General features: G+C 38.2%; 1 protein-coding gene across 1 annotated transcript in view; it reads left to right on the forward strand.

Moving 5' to 3' along the window:
* The window catches only part of xkr4 (XK related 4), a 55,317-nt gene that overhangs the window by 20,574 nt on the left and 7,885 nt on the right, over positions 1–26,858 (forward strand). Inside the window, exon 2 of the mRNA XM_084411128.1 lies at positions 20,244–20,443. Coding sequence (XP_084267254.1) covers positions 20,244–20,443 — 200 coding nt within the window. The remainder of the gene's footprint in view (positions 1–20,243; positions 20,444–26,858) is intronic.

The raw sequence follows: 26,858 nt of genomic DNA on the forward strand, positions 1-26,858 counted from the left end.
GGAATAAATGAATTCTGATTAGTGTTTTACTGTGACCCTTTTTTTCCGTTCTTTATCAGCAGAAATACAGATATGAGGAATAAATAGAGGCAAAAGGTTGATTTGTTATTCAGAGGCCTTGTTGCTCTGAGACGATCAAAACAGCGTGATTCATTCGTTCTCGTAAGTGGAGTATTCCTGCGAGTCCTCTTTGGTTTACTTAGAAGAACTATTGTACTGCTATTAAATGAAGGTTAATGAATATACATTTCTATTCCATGGCCCATCTTTGCACTTTTATAGAGGGCTGTTACAGAAAATCAGCAAATTCGGCTCAGAACACCGTAGGTCTAACCCAAGTCAAACTGGCTGTGTGACGTCAGTCGGCTTGAAAATATAGAGCAGGTATCATGCTCTACTGCATAATGACACATAAGACAAGGGAAGCACAACACATAATCACATGATGGCAAGGAAAACACATGACAAATGGGAAACATGACTATGAGAATTTCAACATAATAGACATGAAACATGAACAAAACTAAATGTGACAATATTATTACAAATGAAAATAACTGTTTTCTATTTTAATATGTTTATACAATGTAAAAATAAAATGTATTACTGTGCTGGCAAAGCGTAATTTTTAGCATCTATTACTCCAGTCTTTGGTGTCACATGATCCTTCAGAAATGCTGATTTGGTGCTTTTAAGAAACATTTTTGTGGAAACTTTCAATGTCCGTTCCGGTCTCCGTGCCTGTGTCCGTGTCAGTGCCGATGTGCCGGTCTCCGTGCCGATGTGCCGGTCTCCGTTCCGGTGTCCTTGCTGATGTCCGTGTCTGTTCTGGTGTCTGTTGTCTGTTCTGGTGTCCGTGCCGGTGTCCGTGCAGGTGTTCTTGCAGTTGCCCTTTCCGGTGTCCGTGCCGGTGTCCGTTCCGGTCTCCGTGTCCTTGCCAGTGTCAGTGTCCGTGTCGGTCTCCGTGCTGGTGTCCGTTCCGATGTCCTTGCCGATGTCCGTGTCTGTTCTGGTGTCCTTTCCGTTGTCCGTTCTGGTGTCCGTGCCGATGTCCATGTCTGTTCCAGTGTCCTTTCCGGTGTCCGTTCCAGTGTCCGTGCAAGTGTCCGTTCCGGTGTCCGTGTCCGTGTCCGTTCCGGTGTCCTTGTCCATTCCGCTGTCCTTTCCGGTGTCAGTGTCCATGCCGGTGTCCGTGCAAGTGTCCGTTCCGGTGTCTGTACTCGTTCCGGTGTCCGTTCCGGTGTCCTTTCGGACACTGGTACGGACACCGGCACGGAATGGACACCGCGGCACCGACACCGGTACGGAAGTATCCTGTATATTTCAGCTGGCATCGACACATCAATATTAATCATTTTGTTAATCGCCTGCTGTTGTTAAGGGCTGTTGAATTTGTTATTCATGGGGCTGTGGCCCAGTATCCTGCGTTTCCTTTGGGGCTGTTAGCTGAGAGTGTGGTGAAGGTGAATCAGGCAGGATGAGTGAGCTGAGGAGTGCTGTGAGGCCACTGGAACGTGCCTGGATGTTACCACAGGCTGAATGTAATTTTCTAAATCACTCATGTGTACACACACACACACACACACACACACACACACACTCACTCTGTCTTTCCTGCTCTCTCTCTCTCCCTTGTTGCGTTCTCCTAGTGTTTCCCTCACACAGCCATTTCTCTTAATCAGAACGGGGAATAGGCACTGTTTGAGAGAAATCCATGATTGAGTGTGATGATAAAATATTTTAATTACTTAAGAAGGTAACAGCTGACTTGAAGTTGTTCTCTATGCCATGATAGAAAGTCTATCTGTTTACAGTTCTCAAAGACAGCACTGTATTGTTGTGTCTCAAATATGGGCATTATGGGGAAATTAATTCTTAATTAATCAAGTAATTTCTTTATTGACACAGATGGGGAGTGGACTGATTTGATGACATTTCTTTCCATAAAGTAGATAATCAAGTTTTTCAACTCCCATGTCATGGTCACAACTAAATGCAGTGGAGCTTGTAAGCTCCTTCCAAACTTTGCAGTTGGCTGGAATTTATTGATATAGCCAACAGTGATGATGCCATTGTAATATTTGAATAGGATTGGTGGTATCTTTCCTACATATATTTATGTTGTATATATACACACATATGTTATTATGTTGAAAAATGACTGGTCTTGTATTGCAAGCATTAACTATTTATAGCCATTTTTACTGCACAGTGACTATGTGCTGATTTTTATGTGTAGCCGATTGAAGATAAGACACATGGTGAGTGTCATGACATTGTCAAGGCTGCTCTGATGCAGCATTTAAATTACATAGAACTTGGCTAAAAAACCTAAGCTTACCTAAAACATCAACATTATTCTTTTGCTGTCTTCCATTCACTGGTATTTCTTCCAGGAAATGTAAAAGTAGTTTATTGTTTATGGGACTTACAGGACAACATTTGTGTGCATCTATGAGTGAGTTTTATGTACAATCAGAGAGAGAGAGACCTCTATTTTGAAAGTCTAAACATTTGAACATGTTAAGGAAGTCCTTCTTGAGAGTTTGCAATAAACCTGTCCCTCACCAGTTTCTTTGGTTTAACCTGAAGGCACTGGCTTTAATGAGGGCTACATTTGCCAGGGAGGGAGCCTACCCAGCAGCCCATGCACTGGGCTGTGTTTGGTCACCGCGTGCCTGCCTGTCATATTTTTCTCCATTGTTCTTGCTATCTCTCCTTCATTTGAGAACTGTGGTAACAACGCGCTCTCACACTTCTTCTAATGCCACAGGCATGAGCGAATGACATGGTTCTGTGAATCCATGACTTGCTGACTGATCTATTTTAGACCATCTACGTATCAGACAACCAAAAACTCAGTTCACTCAGTTCATTCTCCACCCTCCCAATTAGTTTTTTTGTGAGATTTTAGCTTCTATTACACAGCATGAATAACTGCTATCATTATTAATCTCATAATTAAAGGATATTATACAGTAATTTTTAAATGTGAGCTCTTGAAAACCAAATCGCATTTGATTGAATTATGTCTGGGGTGTGGGTGTGCGAATAAATTCAAAGGAACTGAATGGTTATTATTATGAATCTATTATGAGTTTAATAATTAAATTCCAGAATTACCACACTAGGCCTGTTGTGAATTCAACCGTACAATTGTTGCTGATATATATATATTTTTTTTTGCTGGCCATGTTACTGTCAGTCATGTACATTTTTCCACCACAAATTTTTTTTGCCGCTGTAGTTTCCCCTCACGAGCTTCTAACTTATGTCCCTGCAGTGACTGGTAAATGCAGGAAAGATGGGCCGTGTCAAGAATTTATTACACAGCAATATTCAGCGTCGGTGAGTATTTATGATGCGTCGTGTGCCAGTGACCTTCTTTTCGTCATAATGCAGCAAAAAGCCAGGCGTAATTGTTGAATAACAAGGTTCAATTGATTTGGAATGAGTTGGTCCCTCTTGGCAACTAGATAGCAGACATTTATCATTGGATGAGCTTTGGGCAGCTGTGTAAATATATTGAATTTTGGCCTCCTGTCTGCAACGAGCCTCATGGGCCATGTGGATGTTTAGATTTTCAGTCCAAATTTATATCTGCTGCCATGCTGGAGTTTTACCTATGCCCTGAGACATTCTATTATACCTGTTTGCAGTCAGTGCCAGCCCTACTGAAGAGACCAGAATTAGCTGGTCGACTGGTTGTGTTGGCAATGGCATGTGTATCATGTGTTTTGGATTCTGGTCTCCAGGGTTTATGTTCAAGGTTTGTAAGTTAATCAGGTTCATCAACTAGGCTAGTGAACAACATATTTTTACTGGTCCAACAATAACTAAAGTAGGCTAGGACTAACCACCATAAACTAGCCTTTTAGAATAGTACATTAAATATCATGTATATTTTCATGTAAATATAAAAAATGACAGTAAAAACACATTTATAATGTTAAATATTAAATTTCAAATACATTTTCAACAGTGATAATAATAACAAATGTTTTTGAGCACCAATATAGCCTAATTTCTGAAGGATCATGTGACACTGAAGACTGTGAAACTGATATTTTGCCATCACTGGAATAAATTACATTTTAAAATATATTAAAGTAAGTTCCCCTGTAGTCAATGATTGTATCCCCAAAAACTCTTATTTGATGACCAAAATTACATATTTAAAAGTTGTTTCCTTGGAAAAAAAATCTTCACGCCTTAAAATAGCTTGAATGTAACTCTACACCCTTGCCTCATTTAGTATACATGGTTCTATGAATATGCAAATTAGCCCCGCCTCCACTCATGCCAGCTCAGAGATCCACTCGTTGACGATCACACGTTTATGGAAGGCAAACGGGGCCAATAGTCTTTAAACGAAACGCGTGAAATTTGACCGCGTCAACACGCACTGTTTGCACAGACATGCACATTCTATTTGACGACCAATTTGAACGTGTTTCTCAACGCGCACATTCCGGCCATGTTAGAACTTGTAATATTTTTTTAAAGCAGACTTACCTTTATATTTACCCACATATTACCACATTACTACATAAATCCTTTAGTTTAGTGTGGCCTTGTTTTACTCATATCTTAAGTGCTAGAGTAAATTAATAAATGTTACATTGTAAAGTAAGTAAATGCTATGATCCATATTACATTGGCTATATAACTTAGACAGCATATATTTATAACTGAACACACACACACACACATAACTTTATTCACTTTCACATAGGCTAATAATGTTTATCTAATTTGGTGTTCAACCCAAAACCTTTTATTATCATTTTTTTTTGTCAGAGCTGTTGAGTAAACAAATAAAATAAAGTCAAATTAGACAGCAGGTTAAGCTATGTCCTCAGAACAAGAGTAAAGTGTTTGATATATCGGTAAAAGCCCATAGCCAACTGGATAGAAAAAAACGTCTTAATTCATTTTCACTTTGTGAATCACAAGTGGTGATAATTGTTTTTAAAGTCTAAAAACTGTTTAAACACAAATGGAGACATGAGTTCTGCTATGCCCCTATAGTTTGTTTGTGCTGTTCTGTCTCTGTGTTGTTTACAGTAAACATTGTCTTGGATGCTGCAGGCTGATGAGTGCTATACTGAAATTAGTAGGCCTACATTATATTTAAAATATGTTTTGATATTACAGGCTCGACATTTACGCTTGTTAAATCGCAACAAGTGGATTTTTTGAAGGGGCAAGTGAAAGAGAGTTTTACTTGCCCAACCGTACAAATAGCTTGATTAAAACGTCAATAACAAAAAATAACTATTTTGCATTCATTTATTGTAAGTGGTGACTGATAGTGAATACAATAGCCTAATATAATATATAATGTTGGCTACTGACGATAACAAGGTTGTGCGTGCCTAATTTGGAAACAAATGTTTTTATATTTATAACATATGATATAGTTAAGCAACATCACATGACCAAGAGTGCTGAGTACCATCACGATTGAAAACGTGACACTGATTTCATATTACAGTTCAATATACAAGTAATTAATATTAAGTCACTTGAATTTTAGACACAATATTGGCATTTTTTGTTCTATTTCAGCAGCGAAAATAGTTCATATGAACTATTGAAAAAAGATCATAGAAGAACCACAGCACATCTCAAAGGAAAACTCAACCGTGTTTCATTACCGAATGATTCAGTGTTCTGAACAAATCAGTTGAGTCAACGATTCAATGAATTCCAATTCATTTACAACTGCCTCATTCCTGAATGAATCAGCCATTTGAATGAATCGTTTGAATAAATGACTCAGTAACTCACTCATTAAGACGGTCTCCTGCCGCCTCCTACTGTTGGTTTAGTTTTGTGTTTAAAAGTATCATTCTTTCCTATTTGTATATTGAAAAAATATTTAAAATAATCTCATTACATTATTTAATGCAGTTTAATTTGATTGGTAACAGCCCTTTAGCATCTTATTATTCTATTTTAATTTATTGATCAAATTTAAGAATTTTAAATGAAAGATGAAGCATATATTTAAAACGATTATGGAAAAATGCCCTTTATAAAGGTTAAAATATCATAAATTTGCCGATTTATATATGTCAAAGCTGACTGAACAGTAATGAGAATATTGATTCGGAATAAATTATATTTACAACATACACACACAAAAAGTCTATTTGTTTTTCCTGGACAAACAAATGTTTTTACTCGGACAAGTGAATGACCGACCGATGGACAATCAAATGAAAAGGCTTAATGTTGAGCCCTGGTATATCTTTTTTTTATTATTCATTTATTTACTCATAAACTTGTCTTTAGGAAGCCATAAGTTATAGTGGTAAGAATAACTTTGTGAAACCTTTGTTTCCCAGACAGGGTTTAAATTAAGACAGGAGTATGCCTTAATCTAGTTAATCGTGCATGTCTTTTCTTTTATTCCACAGCTGATTGAGTGCATTTTTTTTATTGCTTGCATTAAAATAATTTTCTCTTGTTTTGTTTTTTAATTGCAGTTTTTTTCTTCTGCCATTCATGATTATCAGCTCCATGCAATTTTAAGCTTTTCTTGGTTCAGCTGCACACAGTCTGAAAAGGTTTTTTGGAAGTTTGCTAAAATAAAAGAGCCATTCTAAGAGCCATGGTTTAAGCTGTTGACTTTTCTACCTTGAGAAAGAACGTTAAACGAACAACTTAAAAGGGCATGACAAATCATGACATAAGACTGACATCACTCACAACGTAACTAATGCATTATCCCTCATAGGGTTGTGTCGATGGACGGTGATGGCTGAACGACATCACGATGGAGAACCACCATCGTGATGCCACGCCCCCCACCCTGTCAGACCAGCCCAGTCTCACGGCAGTTCGTGAAATGGTCACGTAATTTAATCTATTGATTTGTGTACATCAGTGGTTGGGAACCTATGGCTCGCGAGCCACACCTGGCTCTTTGGCAAAATCATGTGGATCGGCTCTCTGCCGAAAAAGCAGCCAATTACAATTACCATGTTGTACAGCCTACCGAAGTTAATGAAAAGTTTATGATTATAATAATATTCAATCAAAAGTACGTGTTCAGTGCTGTTCGCGAGTGTCAGGAGTCACCACAGCAATCAACCACTTACGTGTCTGTGGTAAGTTGTAACCTACAGCTCCTGCACTGGGATTCAAGCAGCTGCAGCTTGTTTAAGGTAATGGCGAAAACCATTTTCAGAACAGCAACGAAAATGTAAAAGTAGGCTATATAAACTTTAATATATCCTTTTATTGAAACGGGTGCTTTGCTGTGCAAAGAGACATTTCGAAACATTTCACCCGCTGGTACTTTCACTTTTGCCGCGGAGACCCTTTATGTCCTATAAATGTGTCGTATTGATAATCCACGCAGATTTCAGTTGACGATTCTGTTTAAAGTTATTAATAACAAAACATGAATGAACAAGAAAGAAAAGAGCAGGATGTGCTTTATATTGAAAAGAAATATTAAAAGCGCGATAAGTCGCGAAAGAGAACTGAATTCTACTGACAGGATGCTGTGCGCGCGCTCCGAGCGCAACACGGACAAGCATAGTAGCCTTTGTCTTTGGTTGCACGCCTAAACGGCTAAATAAACACAGAAATATATCAAAATGCCAGTCAAATACATCAACCCACCCACGATGTTTTACTGTAAACATCGTCAACTGCCAATTTAGGGGACATCGCCCAACCCTAATCCCTCCTGAACAAATATTAATATTAAGTATTGACGTCTGATGTTTGCATACATGCATACCAGTATACCATTACGATATCCTTCGTGAATAAACATGACGTCTGATGTTTGTATACATATACCAACGTACCATCGAGTCACATATGCAAATGTAGTCTCAAATACAACATTGGCTGCTGTGTGTGTTGTCGCGTTAGCGTGGACAAACAGTGCGTGTTGGCGCTGTCAAAATTCACGCATTTCGTTTAAAGATTTTGTCCCCGATCGCCTTCCATACACGTTGTCGTGATTGGTTACAATGTAGTTTGTGACGTCAGAAACACCAGCGACTTCAAACCTTCAACCTTCAAACCAAAGATTCTGACTGTCTTTGGTCCACTGCAGTTTTAAGGAGAAAATACTCAGCAATGGTGATGACTTATGATTTTGCACATGGTTTGTCTTAAAGCATATTAAAAACACCACATAGACATATAAACAACATTAAAAGCTTGATTTTAATTTGTAATAATATTTCAGAATATGACTGTTTTTACTGTATTTTTGATCAAATAAATGCAGTCTTGGTGAGCATGATGGTGTGTTTAAAGAAATAGCCTTTTAACTCTGTAGTATAGCTTGGCTTGGTATGATGAATAAAATAGATTTTCCAATCGGTGTTTTCAACAGGAAGGTTCTGTGAGTGCTGGGATTACTCATCTCGTATTACATGGACAGAAAAGCAGCAAGGTCAAGAGGCTTTATGCTCCAAATAAATAAAAAAATACAACTTTGTTTCGTAGTACAAGACCATTAAAGGTCAGAGTTGCGTTGACTCATGTGACTTTTGAATGAAGCCATGCCGTTTGAGAAGCACACAGTACATCAACCACATGGCCACATGGCCATCCCATTCTGCTGATATGCGACCGTTTCTTATATGCCACCAGAACGTGGCATTAGTCCATCTGCCATTGTGTGACAGCATGCTGCCTACACAGTGATACTGATATTACTTTAGAGTGAGTCGGAGTAGAGCAGGCATCCTTCCATGCATCGCCAGCATATTGCTGTGAGTGTAATCTTTCACTTCTATGAGTGATGATGGCTGTTAAATCTTGGATTTATTTTTATTTTTTTTATTTTTTTTGTTCCAGCAGATTGCTTTTAAAATACTAGTATACAAAATTGCCTGGCAATAAATCAATAAGCTAAGGTGTTTTTTCCCCCTGAAAGTTGCACTTTCTTTCCAGAGTTTTAGTGTGCATAAGTTGTGTGAATTGGGACTGGCACGGTGAAGGCATTCACAGTATTATTTTACATCCTACACTTAGGGGTAAAAAGAAGTTCGAAATACCATTGCAGCGATATACTGTTAGCGAACATCCTGACGCCGCCCACACTGCTTGGAGTGGTTTTTGATGAAAAAGTAAAATGTGCTGAACACTTTCCTCTTGATAACAAAATTAACACAACAAAAATGCTTTATATAAATACAGTATTGGTAAGTCAAAATCCGGTTGACAACTTAAATCAATGTTATATATCATATCGTCCGGCCCTAAAACTTGTATAGTTTTTGTCAGTGTTTATTTAAAAACATCCAATTTTGCTTAATATACTGTACAATGGTAAATATTTAATTGATGAGTTGTCAATACAATATATAACAATACAATATATAGGCTATATATATAGGGTATGATTTTACGCCAAAATTCAGCATATTGACACAAAATGATAACTGCAAATCCACCTTTCGCTGCCTGGAGTCCAGTTGTTTCTATGAATTGCAGCAATCCATTTGCTTATCTTTTCTGTAGCTTTCGGTAGTCTGTTAAAATACCTCCGATTTCTTGTGAAATCTATTTTTACAGTCAATCTCAAAGCTCTTTCCCATTTTAGATGTGTTTTGTGTGTTTTTCGCGGCATTCACTCTGAAAACCAATGCTGCCGCTCAGTCTTTTTGCCACTCCAGCCGACGGTGACGTCACACGCATACCCTCTTGGTGCAGGTATGATGTCACGTTAACATCACACTGGTTCCCTCGACAAAAACCCAAAAGGATGTTGCTGAGATCTCTTCTAAAACGTTAAAGGAGGCTGTTGTAAGTGTTCGAATTTTTTTATTTTTTTTGGTCTCAGGAGACAAGTGTGGGAAGCAGGAGACTCAAGCAAAAGTCTCCATTTGATGTCAATGTACTGTAACCTTATTTATGTCTTTTCTAGTGGAAAATGTGCTGCATATGCAATGCTGGCCATTGAAGATAAATTTAAACTAGTAACCCATAATATTCTGAAATGTATAATAAATGCTAGTTTCCGTATTTACAATATTAGGAATATAAAAAATGTATCATGTTTCTTCTAAAATAAAATTGAAGACATCTGAAGACGAAGCTGATACCTAAATGAGACATATAAGAGAATCACCACTTAGTATCCTGAGCTTAGAGATATCTCTATCAGAGCCATAGCCTTGTGGGCAGTACATCAACATCGAGACACAACTGCACCTCAGACAGCACTAGTTGGAGTCCCAGCTAAATGTACTTTCCTGCTCCTGTTCTGTTCTCGCATTGTTTCCTGTCTCTCCTCCTGCTTTTCTGTCTATTAAATGTGAAAAACCCCAATGTCATAAAAAAGAGCAACCTCTGCAAGACAATAAAGAGATGTTTCTCAGACTTCTTTCTCTCAGAACTTTCTCATGTCTCATGAAAAACGTGAAAATTATTTTGAGCTTGTGTTCACCACAAACCTTTTTTCAGCCATTTAACCAAAAACTCATTCAAAAAACCCATTGACTTCGGAACAAAGTCTAAAGGCTAAAATGCTAACTCTTTTCCGCGGTTTGGCTTACAAAGTGATGTAATACCTGCACCTCTCTGTTACGTAATAGCCTCGGACTAATGGCAGTTCGAAGGTGTTTTTTCAATATCACTTGAAGTATAGGGGTCTTAATCCTCCCTTTGGAGTTGATGGACCCCTGGCGCTCAGCAACGAGATAAAGAGCAGGCTTGTTCCTTCGCATGGCCCAGACTGCAGCTGTCACTCATGCAGTCCTGCTCACCTTCCACTGTAAAAGCAAAGTCCTGTTCCTCACTCACTGCTCCTTCTGTTGCCATTAACAGGGCAAGTTCTTTCAGGCGTGAAAAGTCTGCCTGGAAATGCATGTCACTCAATAACCTCAGCGTATAAACCCAAATCCACTGAAGTTATAGTACGTATAACTTCAATGCATAGAAGAGCATGATTTCATACCATGACGGACCAGTCGGTCCTTTGACGGTCCTTTTACACCTTACAATTTAATATAGACCTTTATAATACAAAATATATGTTTAGAAGATTATCATTACTTAAAAATTTTCTGACTGTTGTGAATGAATGAATTATTATTTTTTTGTGTGTTTTTATATATTTAAATATTCATTACTGATGACGATCTGCCCTTTTAGCATAGATCCCGCCCTTAGTGAGACACACATAGTCCGCCATGTTTATATCCTCTCTTTAGCACCTATTGATATAATGTGTTTGCCACATAAACATTACAAATTTTCTGTTTTTGGATGTACCAATGAACATAAGAGTCTCCATAGACTCCCGGAATCTGAGCCACTGAGGACACAGTAGATGAATATAATTTATGAAGAAATTAGGTGGTTCTATATGTTTGTGCAAATCATTTTATGCCAGACTGCTTCGCAAACGAAGGTCAGTTAAATGCTGGATTTGCACAAAAGTTGATTCTGAAATTGGTTGATACCAACTGTTCGTGCTCAAACTTCTTATCCAGAACAAGTAAGTATCGGACTTCATGTTTTGTGAATGTTTCCAAATAGCGTTTCTGAATGTGCTTGTTAGCATGCTGTTTGGCCAATGTGGCCAAAGATGATTATATAAATAATAACCGTAATTAAACAAAATGATACCTGTCCTATCTCCATGCAGCATATATTATCAGGCTCTGTAGGCATCCTACTACAGTTCCCACATGAGCACCTGTACAACAGTTTATAGATGATCATAACGGAACATGCTAATCAATAAGTTGAATAAAGTTAACTCCACAACTACTACATAAATTCATCAACTAACCATTCAGAAACATCCTGTTGAATTCTAAAAGTTACTTCTTGAGTCTCTCCATCAATGTTCGACTCTGGTTCGAACATATAAGGCTGAACATCGCTACTGACAATTTCTGACATTTTGGCTGCGTGAGATTCTGCAGTTTTCAGAGTATCCGAAACACAAGCTGTAAAGGCTCCGCCCTCTTTTGGAAAGGGGGTGGGGGAGCAGCAGCTCATTTGCATTTAAAGCTACACACATGAAAACGGCTTGTTTTTGCTCACACCCAAATGGGGCAAATTGGACATTCTATAAGAAATTATCTGTGGGGCATTTTGAGCTGAAACTTCACAGACACATTCTGGGGACACCAGGGACTTACATTACATCTTATAAAAAGGGGTCCCCTTTGACCTAACTACTTTTTCTGTGCTTTTAAACCTCTGCACATGGCCATCTTTCACGTGTGATCTGAATGTATGTATGAATCATGATTTCCTGAAGCAATTGTGCTGTTTATGTTACCCGCCCCCACCCCTCTGATTGGCATAGTGCTGAGATGCAGGAATAATCCAATCAAGGCAAGAGAATGCACATCAACATCTGTCTAATCCCATTCTGAATGGGGATTAGATAGATAGCACACTTTGAGCAGCATGCATGCAGTAATATGATGCAGTGGCTGTCCAGACCTCTTGGACCTATGGTTTCAGGTAGACCATCTAAGAATGGGATACATATTGCAGTGATGGAAACAGAGACGATCAGTGGCTTATCTGAAATCCAAACAGCGGCCATATGAGAGGCCTCTCTTAGTTTGGCCTTTAGGGTGAGTGGTGGAAATGCCAGGAGTCTGCGTGTCTGTAAGCGCATGCCTCGTCTGCACACCACTTATCTGATAAAGAAGCTGGACAGGCGCCCACTTTTAAGGTCAGCCGGAAGATCACACTGCGACCCTGCTGCGCTGCACTACTTTTGTCATGGTGGTTTTCCTTTGAATCTATCACTGCTGATATGGTTCCCATGATGACAGAGCCAGACAATATCATCTATAGACTTGATTTGCCATTTTTACTTTATTTATATTTGAATAGTTTCTTTGGGTGAATTGTCTTTTATTTGAGAGCTTCATAAACACTTGTTTATGTTTATAGCTGAACACTGCATGCTCTCTGTTGGGTTGCCTACGCAATGTAAAGGCAAGGCAGTATCAAGAAAAGGGCCACGGTTTTGATACCGTGAACATCCAACATGACAGATCTAGAACAGGGTTTTCTAACTGTCTTATGTAGCCCCACAGCCACATCAGTAAGACACAGTATGCATTCGTTGCAGCCAAACCAGAAATGTGCTCCATACACTGGTTAGTGAATACCATCCTGAATGATCATTAAAGTTATTAAAATGGCCCTTATTACAATAATTCACTAAACACAAATCACTAAAATCAATACTGTGGGTGAATAACATACTTGAGCTTCCTCTCAAATGGAAGCAGTTTGGGAAATAGTGTTGGGAAATGGTATAATTTATTTATTCATTCATTTATTTTCACACTTTTTGTAAATTCTTTAAAAAAATGAAATCTTTTAACGGCCCTAATTTCTTTTTTAAGGCGAGACACTACAGGTGAATAGGGTAACATTTTTAACTAGCAGATATCACCATGAAACTTTCCCAGTTGATTACCTACATTAAGATGAGAAAAAAATGTATTACAAGTTTTCTGTAATTTAATGTTTAAATATGCAAATTAGGCAATATCTAATTAAATATGCACTAATTTGCATATATTTTAAAAAACGAAATCTGAGTATTGGATAAAGCCAGGTTAAAAAAAAATGTTTCATTGTGTTCACATATTAGATGGGGAAAAAATTACAGAGGGATTTATGGATATCTACTTTTGTTATCCTGTAAATCAGAAAATACTGTCAATAGCCTTAAAAAATATATTTTCGCCATGTTTTTTGGAATAAAATGTTATATAAATCAGGCTAGGAATAATATATTTACAAATCCCTCTGTAAATGTCTTCATAATATAACTAGATACAAGACTGGAAAGTTTGGTGTGCTACTGAAGTGGAGATTTCGGACTTGGAATATGAGAGAAAAGTCATTTTGAGAAAACGGGCTTTAAAGATTTATCATCAGCCAATGAGATTGCGTATTCAGCCCTTTTACTTTCACGATTGGTTGCTGATAAAAAGGAAATGACCATATTTGGATCCGACAGGATTGTACAGGGGAGAGAGAGCTTTCCAGCGGTGCATGTGATGACAGGGTGACGGCAGAGATGTTGATTAAGAATGCAAACTTTTTTTGAATTTATGAGAAATCTACAGACGCAAACAGACAAAGTGTATTAAAATAAAGACCTAAATGTGTATTTTGGACTTTTTTTCATCACAAGTCTGAAAGAAGACATGTTATTGAAGACAAATATCCAAAAATCTCAAAATTGACCAGTAAAAAAAAAAACGGTGTTTTTGCCTGCCGTGTCTCGCCTTAAATAAATTTTGTTTTATAGATTTATATCTAGTTCAGTCATGAAACTCTAGAGGGCTGATTGTTCCTTTACATGCAATCTGCAAGCGATCACATCATTGCTGATTGGCCTCTGCTGATCCTGCTACCAGGGAGATTGCTTGCTCGGCATTCAAATAGTCTGATTCAGTGTTTGCTTTAGGCTAGTCCAGCTGCACAATCATATTTCCTCTAAAACCCTCCACCTCCCCTAGCTCCACCTGCCTATATCTGATACGGTATTTATGTATGTATGTCTCTTCACGCAGCAGCAGCATGTCTGTGTATCTATTGGCAGCAGCAGTAGCGGCAATAATCAACCGCAGCAGCTTCGTAGAAGATCTAGTCCACCGTGACCAAATACATTAAATGGGTCATGTGTTCGCTATATGCATGGTTGCTTCCTGGTTTGCGATAAGCTAGCTTGGGCATTTCTGGTGAACTGTCAGCTGTCAAGATGTCAATCGTGGAGCGCAGATAAACTGATCATCTCTTCCTCTTTTCTACTACTGTATAGCAAGAAATAAACATGAATGAACATCAGAAGATACTAGTGCTGTGCCCGTGCAGAATCAGTTTTTGTGTTTTTAGTAATTTGGTTTGGTGTGTTTGAGTGCTCATTGTTACAATTACACATCAAAAGTTCAGTGACATTTTTATTTGTGCATGGTAGAAAGCAAATACTGATACTGATATAATGATATACAATACATGTGGAAAATTTAACTAAATGGTTGCAAAACAATTTATAATGGTGATATTAGGTGACATGTATTTGGGTATCTGTGTACAGGTAGCAGGAGTTTAGATTAGATGAGATTAGATTTACATTAGTTTCAACTTTGTTGTCATTGTGCAGATTACAATTATAGAGACAATGAAAGGCAGTTAGCATCTAACCAGAAGTGCAAAAATGCAGAAAAGTGCAATGTGAACAGTAGCGACAGGTAGTGCAGTATAAGCCATATATGACATATAGTGCAGTGTAGACAGTAGTATACAGTTAATGAAGTGGTATGGTGTAGAGTAAGGATATGGGGATTTGCCGTCACGTTCGGTAAGAGGAGAGTTAACCTTGTTTAAGCCTACATAGCCTACATGAGCTATCCTGTTGAATAGGCAGGGCAACTATTTAACATAGCATATTCAACATCACCAGCGGCTAGAGCGGCAAAAGCCAATGTGTGCTTCTTTTACCGATATGTTTAACGATATCTTTTGCATTTCTAATCCAAACAACGTCAAACTTGGCACTGCACTTACTCGTGCCCGTAGCAAGACACCTGTCAAGTTTGAAATTCATCGGACTAATGGTTCGAGAGATATGCGAATAACAGACACATAGACAGACAGAAAGGACGTTCCTGTAATTTAAAGATAGATATTGAAAGATATAGACCAACTTACTGAAATGTATCATGTCTTGTTATCGCTCAATCATGTTAAAAAGGTTGAAATTTACTTCTGCGTCTGATGTTCATTAAAGCTGTAAGCTGCCTGTCAAGTTGGGCAAAAGAAAGCAATAAAGAAAGAACAGATAGGCAATCACATTTTATAAGTGAACCAACATCAAATAACAATATAGAAGTATGAGTGGAGTATCACAGCTTTTAAACCGAAAGAGCAACATATCTTGTGTAGAAAGGGATTGATCCATTTATTTAAGATCAGTGGGGAAAGTGTTTAAACTGATGGTTCGAATTGAATTTTGCTGAGGAACACTAAGGGACGCAACAGTACAGTTCTCACAATGCTGAAATTTAAACGTTTTACATTTAAACAATGAAATTGATGCTAGGCCTGAATATTTAACTGATCATATTCTGATTATAAACTAATTATTAAACTATTGATACTGTTAAAGCTACATCGGAAAATTGAAGATACCGCCACACCAACAAGTGATTTTTCCCCAGAAGGTTTCCAGTTGGCTTATATTATTGTGGAAGTTCGTAAGGATGTTCCATACATATTACAGATTGAGAAATCAAATCTTCCTTGATTTTTTTTTTTTTTTTTTTTTTTTTACTACATGCAAAAGGTCATTTTACTATTAAAACATCCTGTAAGTTTTAGAACTCAAAACTTATTTGTTAGTCCAAACAAATAAGTCCAATTTCTTAGTCCAAATTTTAAAGCTCGTATTGAAACCAAGCTCCGAAAATGACTACAAAAGTCTGCATCTGCAGAATCAGATTAACGACTACTTCTGCATCATTGCATCTTTGGCCCTGCCCACTGGCGCGTTATTGAGAAGAGTGATCCTGTATCTCTCTCAAAATAGTTGTCATGATTGAAATAAATTTAATTAAAACTTTTTTTTTTTTTTTTTTACAATTGCTATTCATTATAAATTATTGTAATCATTTGACCGCTCTAATATTTTTAAAGTCATACATTATGGTATAGAATTATCAAAGCAAAATCAAAAAACATTCCAAATACCTCCTTGAACCTGTTATGAATTCAGAGTAAGCATGCAGAAATAGACTAGAAGATGTTGATACAGTTCCTTCTACACATTTATATTCAAGCATGTGTTCCACAAACACTAAAAGCTAAAGGCAGTATTGATGTATTATTCTGATACGAGGGAAGTGCTTCACGTTTACCTCAGTGAAATTTTTTTTGTCACTAAGTCAACCTATCCTTTATCTTTTACTTGTAAACTCATTGCCTCTAAATTGATTGAAGTTGGCAAGTAGTGTACTATAAAATTATGCTTTGCATACAAACGATCAAAGTGAAAACTGTAGCAGAGAGAATCTGGCAGACAGAGTGGGTGGACTCTCAAAGAAATCAATGACAAAACATTGCAAACAAGACTATATCCCCATAAGCATTTGTACACATTGTGTTTTGTGTGTGTGTGTGTGTGTGTGTGTGTGTGTGTGTGTGTGTTTGTTTTGTGTGTGAATGTCCTCATATTCAATACAAATTCTGTTGATTGCCAGTGGTTTTGGCGATTTGGGGAAACTCTCTTGGTAAAGAAACAGCCAAGATGATGTAGTGTTCTTAACATCCTGTCAATAAATCTCTGGGGAGAGAATAGGTGTGAGTGAATGGAAGTGTGTGTCTGTTCTTGGCTGGATGCCTATCAGGGTCAGAGGGTAAACTACAAGGTAGGGATTGCTGGAGAAAGTGCAGGGATAGGTCACTTGGCAAAGACGCACCACTGGAAGCAAATGCCTTCAGCACCACACTAACCCACAGGCCACAGTAACTCACCATTCACCAACAATCCATTATTATTAGCAGGTGACAGCGTTTTTAAAAGACCTTTGTGTCGCATGTACTGTTATGAGTGTGTTTGCTTATGACAGACTGTCATGTTAAGGCTTTGCTTTCCCTGGAACTTTCTGGTGATTTGTTGCAAAGAGGCCAGTGTTGCCATAGCAATTCCCACAGATTTTCCACCTTTTTTCTAGCCAGACTTTTTGAAAGTGAATTTGTTTGAGATTATTGTTCAGTTGGTACCATGAAAAATACACTGAACAAAATTATAAACACAACACTTTTGTTTTTGTCCCCATTTTTCATGAGCTGAACTCAAAGATCTAAGACTTTTTCTGTGTACACAAAAGGCTTATTTCTCTCAAATATTGTTCACAAATCTGTCTAAATCTGTGTTAGTGAGCACTTCTCCTTTGCCGAGATAATCCATCCACCTCACAGGTGTGGCATATCAAGATGCTGATTAGACAGTATGATTATTGCACAGGTGTGCCTTAGGCTGGCCACAATAAAAGGCCACTCTAAAATGTGCAGTTTTATCACAGAGCTGCCAGAGCACCAGAGCTGTTGCCCGTGAATTGAATGTTCATTTCTCCACCATAAGCCGTTTCCAAAGGCGTTTCAGAGAATTTGGCAGTACATCCAACCGGCCTCACAACCACAGACCACGTGTAACCACACCAGCCCAGGACCTCCACATCCAGCATCTTCACCTCCAAGATCGTCTGAGACCAGCCACCCGGACAGCTGCTGTTTGCATAACCAAAGAATTTCTGCTCAAACTGTCAGAAACCGTCTCAGGGAAGCTCATCTGCATGCTTGTCGTCCTCATTGGGGTCTCGACCTGACTGCAGTTCGTCGTTGTAACCGACTTGAGTGCTCACATTCAATGGCGTCCAGGGGTGATTCCAGGATTTTATAAATGGGGGGGCACAGGGGGGACCAAGAACCAGTGAGGGTGGGCCCATGGGAAATCAGAAAATTAAACAGGAAATAAATACTTGTTTAGAAAATATTAAGCACGATTTCAAAAATCTTTGCAATGCCTAGTGCCCTAATATAGATGGTATTAAATGTGGCACTGCATTTATTGGACCACACAGTTTTGTTCTAATAAATGAAAAATAAAAAAAGACCTCTTTTGTCCTCTTTTCATTCTCAACTCTCAACCCCCCACGACCATCACCTCATGTTGCAGCATGATAATGCACGGCCCCATGTTGCAAGGATCTGTACACAATTTCTGGAAGCTGAAAACATCCCAGTTCTTGCATGGCCAGCATACTCACCGGACATGTCACCCATTGAGCATGTTTGGGATGCTCTGGATCGGCGTATATGACAGTGTGTTCCAGATCCTGCCAATATCCAGAAACTTCGCACAGCCATTGAAGAGGAGTGGACCAATGTTCCACAGGCCACAATCAACAACCTGTTCAACTCAATGCAAAGGAGATGTGTTGCACTGCGTGAGGCAAATGGTGGTCACACCAGATACTGACTGGTTTTCGTTTTCCTTGCCTTATCGCAAAAGTGCATATTAAAAATTTGAATTTACATTAGCAGGAAGATTAGAAAGATAAATATAGATATGATAATTAATTTGAAATACCTCAGTTTTTGCACAGGAACGTTTTTACTTTAATGCAAGCTAGCAAATGAAGAGCTGCCCTTACAAAAAAGTATACTTCAAATTAATTTGATTAAGTATACTTAAATAAAGTTCAAGTATGTTTTAAGTATACTTTATGAAGTAATATCAATGTACTAGTAGTATACTTGTAAGTGTACTATTTCAATACTACTTGGCCCACTAAATTGGCCCACATTTTAATGTATAAAAGTATACTTTTAAGTAGGTAAGTTTCATTTAAAAAACATTTAAAAATAAAATGGTATTTTTGTCAAAGACTACATCCGGATCAGATTCAGAGCGATGATCTAAACATATGGAGTAGATCACGTCCATAAACACTCCCAAATCTTCACAGTCATTACCTCTTCATGGGTTTGACATTTCATTTGTTTGGCAGTTTTAATATATATGCTGTTTAATGTTTGATGGTCACATTATTTGTACATTTGCGTGAGCAATCTTCTATCACTTGTTTCTGCTTCTTCTAAAAACGTGGATAGCCGGAAAATCGGCACAAAAATTCACATACTCAGAATTAGGAACAAATTAGTTTTTGCCAAATATACTTAGACTTTTCTGTCAGTATAAGTCAAGTATACTTAAGTGTATTTCTGAGTCCATAAAAAGAAGACAAAGTATACTTTCTTATTTTTAGTAAAGAAGTATACACTAATAGCACAAATGAATAAACTTCTTTTTTGGAAGGGTGTGCATGCAAAAAGGTGGCAGTATGGCAGTATTTATCTCTAACAATGACTTAACTTTACAATGAAAGAGTGTTCTATTTTTTGGTTAAATCATAGAGATGTTGTGTTGAGTCATTAGCTTTGACATTAATGTATTTCATCAGCAGTTCAAAATGGGTCCATCCTCTGCATATCTTGTTTACAAAACAAAGCAGGGACCAACATAGCTGGGAACAGTCTGTCTGGTTGTAAGGTCACGGAAAGAAAAGCAGGCAAAACATTGAGATATTCTAGCCGAGTGTCTGCAGCGGAAGCAGATTCTGCTCTCTCATTGAGAGTTCAGTGAGAGTTCAGAGAGAAAGAGAGAGATTTTAAATGGGTTTTCTTTCTCTTTCTTTCTTGCACAGGTACTTCCACGCCATCTACCTGGGCATCAGGAGCAGGCAGAGCGGAGAGAATGACCGTTGGAGGTTTTACTGGAGGATGGTGTACGAGTATGCAGACGTCAGCATGCTCCACCTACTGGCCACGTTCTTGGAGAGCGCCCCTCAGCTAGTGCTCCAGCTCTGTATCATCATACAGACTCACAAGCTCCAGGCTGTGCAAGGTAGCACAACACACACACACACACACACACACTTTTGTTTGTTTTACTATATATTAGTGAGGACTTCTTATAGACTTCCATTGTTTTTCTATCAGACCCGACCCCAACCTCTAAACATAACCCTCACAGAAACCTGAGCAAAACACTAGATTTAAATATAAACATGATTTGACTGATTTATAAACTCATTTAACTAGTGAGTTCCGGCTGTGTGTTCAACAGGTTTCATTAGTGAGGACATTATTGAATAGTGAGGACATTTTGGACTCAAACTTACCGTGCCTTTTAAAACCCCATCCTTTTTGGCTAGGCTGGGAGACCATTTAACCACCTTTACCTGGTTTAAGCTGTCTTTTTCAACAGGGATCCCAGTATATTATTATTTTATTATTCTGATATATGTCTTTGTAAGGATGAGGGTAGGACAGTACTGAGGAGAGAGAACATCAGGTTTTACTGTCATCCTTCACTCTACACATCTCATCCTGTCTGTATAACAGTGATGGATAGGGACAGAGAGTGAGAAAAACTCAACTGCCACTGAACCTTAAAGACTGCTGCAGAGGAGAGAAGTGGAGTGCTTTTTCAAGAGCATTGCCAAAGTGGGTTTTTATTAGGGAGAAAGCAAGCTTTCAAAGCAATGCTTTTTTTGTTGGGCCCCCTTTTTGAGGAAAGCACCATTTTGGGGTATTGTGAAAATGAGTTAACCATGGAATTCTGAGAGAATATGTATAACGTTGTTTAGCATTCAACAAAGCACCTTTTGTTCATTGATGTTATAAATCCTGTAGTGTCAGCCACAGTACATTTACTGACTGTCTGATGCAAGCAGGTCTATAATACCTGGAAAAAGCCATCTATTCAATTTCCCATTCATTTCAATAACAGTTACTCCACTGACATATGACCCTCTGGAAGAATGTGATTTGAAATCTACCATGTTGCTCATGGGCATGTGAGTTCCAGATAGTTTTTTTCCCCATTATCACCAGGGTCTGGTTTCAAAAAATTCCTTAAGGTAAGAAACCTTTTGAATGAAATATCAATAAGTTTTTTTTTAACAACCACTGATCTGCAACTGCCATGTGACTGCACACTCTGGAGACGCAGGAAAGTGCCATCCTGACAAGACTAATTGCTTAAAAATGACCCGGCCAGCTAAAGGCCAATCGCGCTTCAAAATTTTTATCGAAAAGTAATTACTAAAGCGTTGGCTACTCGGCCAACATTTACCCTATATCATTTACCCTGACCAAACCGCATTTATCCCGTATAAGATGTCTTGAAGAGGGAGGGCAGGGAAGCTCTTATTAGTCTGTATGCTGACAGTGTAATATTGTATTGTAAGTTTTGTCCCTGCCGGAGACCTCTGTCCATACGGCAATCTGTTACAATCATTCTTTTTTACTCCTGTGGTCTGATAGAACTTACCACGTCTGGAGGGAGAGGGGTTTAGGTTCCATTCAAAATCTTTATGTTGAGGGGCGGTTTGCATCCTTTAGTCAGTTAAAGGGATAGTTCACCCAAGTCTCCCAAAAAGTTCACCCAAAAATCTGAGTATTGGATAAAGCCAGGTTAAAAAAACATTTTTCACTGTGTTCACATATTAGATGGGGAAAAAATTACAGAGGGATTTCTACTTTTGTTCTCCTGTAAATCAAAATATACTGTCAATAGCCTTAAAAAATATATTTTCGCCATGTTTTTTGGAATAAAATGTTATATAAATCAGGCTAGGAATAATATATTTACAAATCCTTCTGTAAATGTCTTCATAATATAACTAGGTACAAGACTGGAAAGTTTGGTGTATATAGGTGCTACTGAAGTGGAGATTTCGGACTTGGAGTATGAGAGAAAAGTCATTTTGAGAAAACGGGCTTTAAAGATTTATCATCAGCCAATGAGATTGCGCATTCAGCCCTTTTACTTTCACGATTGGTGGCTGATAAAAAGGAAATGACCATATTTGGATCCGACAGCATTGTACAGGAGAGAGAGAGCTTTCCAGCGGTGCATGTGATGACAGGGAGCAGACAGCGATCGCAGAGCAGCGTGTTGATTAAGAACGCCATGTCTTCTGAAAGAAGACATGTCATTGAAGACAAATATCCAAAAATCTCAAAATTGACCAGTAAAATAAACACGATGTTTTTGCCTGCCGTGTTTCCCCTTAAACGTTTTTAAAAGTTCATAAAGAGATCGTAAAACTAAACCATATGAATTTAGTATTTTAGTCCAAATTTTCTGAAAAGACTTGATCGCTTTACCTGATGAACAGATTTAATTTAGGCTTTTATTCACATTTAAACATTGATCCGCGAACATAAACAGAAGCTCAACCGAACTTGCATGACGGTCGAGAACAAACCTCTTTTGTTTGTGCGGAAGCTCAAACATAAGACATGAGAATGAATCTCATTGGTTCTCATTGGCTCTGTTTACCACAACTGATGTGTGAGCTGATGAATGTTTATATGTGAATATATAAAAGCCTATATTAAATCTGTTCATCATATGGTGTCTCTTCAGAAAATGTGGACTAAACCACTCAATTCATATGGATTAGTTTTAAGATCTCTTAATGAACTTGAAGCGTCAAAGTGGTAGTTGCGTAGCTGCAATGGAGAGTACAGAAAGCTCTCAGATTTCATCAAAAGATCTTCATTTGTGTCCTGAAGATTAACGAAAGTCTTACGGGTTTGGAACGACATGAGGGTGAGTAATTAATGGTCGAATTTTCATTTTTGGGTGAACTAACCATTTGATTTTTACACTTTTTACAAATTAGACTTTATGTGAATTCTAAAATTAGAATTTTTAACTTCTCACATCCCGGAGAAGCATGTGTTTTTTGGCATCTTTTTGAATCTTCCTGACTCTAGGCCTCTTATTCCTAAATTTGTTTGTTTGTTTATTTGAAGTCTGCATCGTAGCCCCCTGTGAGATTTAAAGTGGCATGGGAGGAAGACCTGTGAGCTGAGCTCTCTGAAGATATGTAGGACAAGTGCTTGGTCACGATGCAGGCCTGCTCAGTCAACAGCACCTGATCCAATTCAAAGTTGTCAACCGCTTACATTACACTAAAGCCAGATTGCATAACATTTTCCCTCCTCTGTTTCACCAATGTGTGACAGGTGTAAGGTGGTGGAGGATACGGCTTCCCGTGCTTTCTGGTTTTGCCCTTTTACTGTCAGGATTTTGGTTTAGCATATTTGACTGGTATTCCAAGGCTAACAAATTTCCACCGGATGCTGAACTTGCCATCTTTGGCCTTTTGCAGCACACCTCTTGAGTGATTTCTTCAGTGTTTACTGTACAATATTTTACAGGGACTACTGGGGCATTATTTGAATTATTTGTAGGTTTTCATAGCCGTTTATTATTGTGGTATCATTGATTACTTAAATGGCATTTTAAAACAAACAAAATGAGGTTCTTGGATAAGAAAACGTGGTTTTGCAGAGCCTGACTTTTAGAAGTGAAGATGATCTGTTATCATGTTTCTCATTGCTAGATTGACATTCAGATTACTTCAGACTGACATTGTGGTGACCTTTCAGTCAGCCCACAATAACCAACACTCATAAAAATGGTCATGTTACCGGAGTTGTTCGTAAATGGCTATTCTGTTGATTTGTGCTTCTGAGCTTTGTGGATTGCAGAACCCTGCCTAGCAGTTAAATCTCCAGTGGCTTTATGTGCTGTCTTATGTTCTTCATAATCTTCCTTAAACAAAAGTGCCCAGGGACTGCCATCATTTTCCCCCCATCAAGGCTGAAAAAATGATTTATGAAAGCTGAGGTCCTGAGCTCCTAATGCAACAGAGCTGTGAATATCCTTTTGTTTTGAGCGTGAGGATCTGAGCGTCTGCTCCGTGTGACAGTGGGAGCGGGTCTAGAGGCAGTTTTGCTCGTGGTGTTTGGTGGAGCAGAGCGGAGAGCCTTCTGATGCTCTGAACTCTTTCATCTGAGACTTTCCTTTGAGATTTGTCGCTCTTGCGCTTACAAGTCAAAAACAACATTGAACAGTGTAAAAATTTAACCCAACAGAACAGTCATAATTCAAAAGCTCAATGTCTTCTAAATAGACTAAACAGCTTGGCTACCATTTGATGGCAGTCGGCAGAGGCACAGTGGTGAAATGTGGGGCGCATTTGATTTGTGTTTCTCTTACTCAAGCTGTCCCTTGTTCGCTCTACAAATGCATCCTCCCTAACCTTACCAGTATCTGTCGCAGTAAAACACGCTGTCAGTCAGTAAGGCTGTATCTTTTCTCACTATTTTCCTTTACGTAGCTTGTCTTTAAACCCCTGCCAGAAATAAAATCTCTACCTGCTCACATAAATGGGCCACTCAGCCTAACCATTTCCTGCAACAGTTCAGCATAGGAAAAAGTCTTGCTCATAACATTTACCCAGTGGACTGTTTTGCTCAAAGCTACAGGAAGCAACTCTTTCTTTTTAATTATTCTTCATATTCAATTTTTTTTTCTTTTTTTTCTGAATGTCATAAACACAAATGTGTCCCCTGTCACACCATTACATTTATTTTCTGTACTGATTATGCATAGATTTTTTTTTAGTTAGCCTACTTACGTTATCATTGAAGCATCATGAAAATCAACTGTACATTTTAAACAGGCGTTTTCAACAAGCATAATTTTATGTATAATAAAAACATTTATGACATCATTAATGATTATTTGAATGGCACCAAAGTGTACAAATACCAATAAGTATGTAAATACATTGATATGGTTCTGTATGCATGTTATTGTAGACCAGGCTCAAAATGCAAGTTTATACGATATGTAACAACTGCATCACCATCATATTTGTCTGAAAAACTTTAAAGATCCCTGCCGTAGAACAATGATGCGTTGATTAATGTGTAGCTGTCTATAACTGAGTTTTAATTTTTTTATTTAAAGCTTTTTATGTTTATTTATACACATTGCTAATCTCTGTTAATCTCAAAAGTACTCAGGTCTCATATTTAATGATCTTTGCCAGTGATTCTCTTTCTAATAAATGTTTTTCACTGTAGATGAATTCATATTACTGTACCATACAGTTTCCTCTAGTAGGCTATACCATCACAGTTCGGAGCAAAAACACATTTTACAGGCAAGTTGTGGCCAAACCATTTGTTTTGATTATATGTCTATTTTAGGGAAGTCAGGTGCAATTGTAACATTTTTATCAAATCTACCTTCCATATGTTGCTAAAATAACAGAAAGTGTATTATTACTAGATTAGCAATAAGAAAGCCTAAATAATAATATTGAATTTAATGAGTTGGAGTGAAATATACATTTTTGAAGAACCTTCATCTAGCTCTTTTCTATACAAGCACATGCGTTTACGCTCCTAAAAGAGCAAAACACCATAAAAGCAAAAGCTACATTAAATCTTTTTTTAAAGACATCCAATAGCTTTGTGTGAGGAAGATTCCTTTAAAAAAATCTCCTTTTCCTGTGTACACAGATAAAATAACAACATGGAGAGTTTGGAGCGGCATGAGGGTGAGCAAATGTTGAAAAATGTTGACAGAATTTTCAATTTTGTGGTTAAATATTCCTTTAATGTGTATGGATTTGAAGGGCCTGTAGAAGTAGATATAGAAGATACTGCAGTGATGCTGTGGTTTGCATAACCCTGGTGCTACCACGCACCCTACAAACTCACAACACACACTGTCTATGCCCTCCTCCCCTCTCCAAATTACTGCAGCCCTCATGAGCAGGAGCAGCAAGGAGCATTACGTCACCTCTGCCGCTCTCGCAGCCTCGCACGCTGGACCGTGGCAGGTTCCCGTGGCGACCGTCTCCTCAGGATGCGCTGCACGTGCGCAGGATACGAGGGAGGGAGGGAGGGAAGGAAGAAAACATGCGCCCTCGCTGTCGTTAGAGAGCACCGGAGCCAAGCTGCAGGCCAGATAGCCCACGGAATAAGAATTATAGCCTGGCTTCTGTCAGTTAATTACCCCACTTTGCAAAGTAGTCATTACACCCCCTCAGCTCTCTCCAGCTACTAATGGGCCAGATTTAATCTAAGTGGGTTAAACATGTAAATAAGCGATTGAAAAACTCACACAGTATAAACAAACACTAGACGATAGATGTATAAAGAAACAATAGAAGATTTGGGGTCTGTAATTTTTTTTATATTGTTTTTGAAAGAAGTCTCTTATGCTCACCTGCATTTGTTTAATCAAAAATACAGCAAAAACATTACAATTGTGAAATATTAGCTGTTTTCTATTTTAATATATTTTAAAATGTCATTTATTTCTGTGATGGCAAAGCTGAATTTTCAGCATCATTACTCCAGTCTTCAGTGTCACATGATCCTTCAGAAATCATTCTAATATGCTGATTTTGTGCTCAGGAAACTGAGCCAATCTGGATGTT

Source organism: Rutilus rutilus (genome assembly GCF_951802725.1).
Source record: "Rutilus rutilus genome assembly, chromosome: 6".
NCBI classification, from domain to species: domain Eukaryota; kingdom Metazoa; phylum Chordata; class Actinopteri; order Cypriniformes; family Leuciscidae; genus Rutilus; species Rutilus rutilus.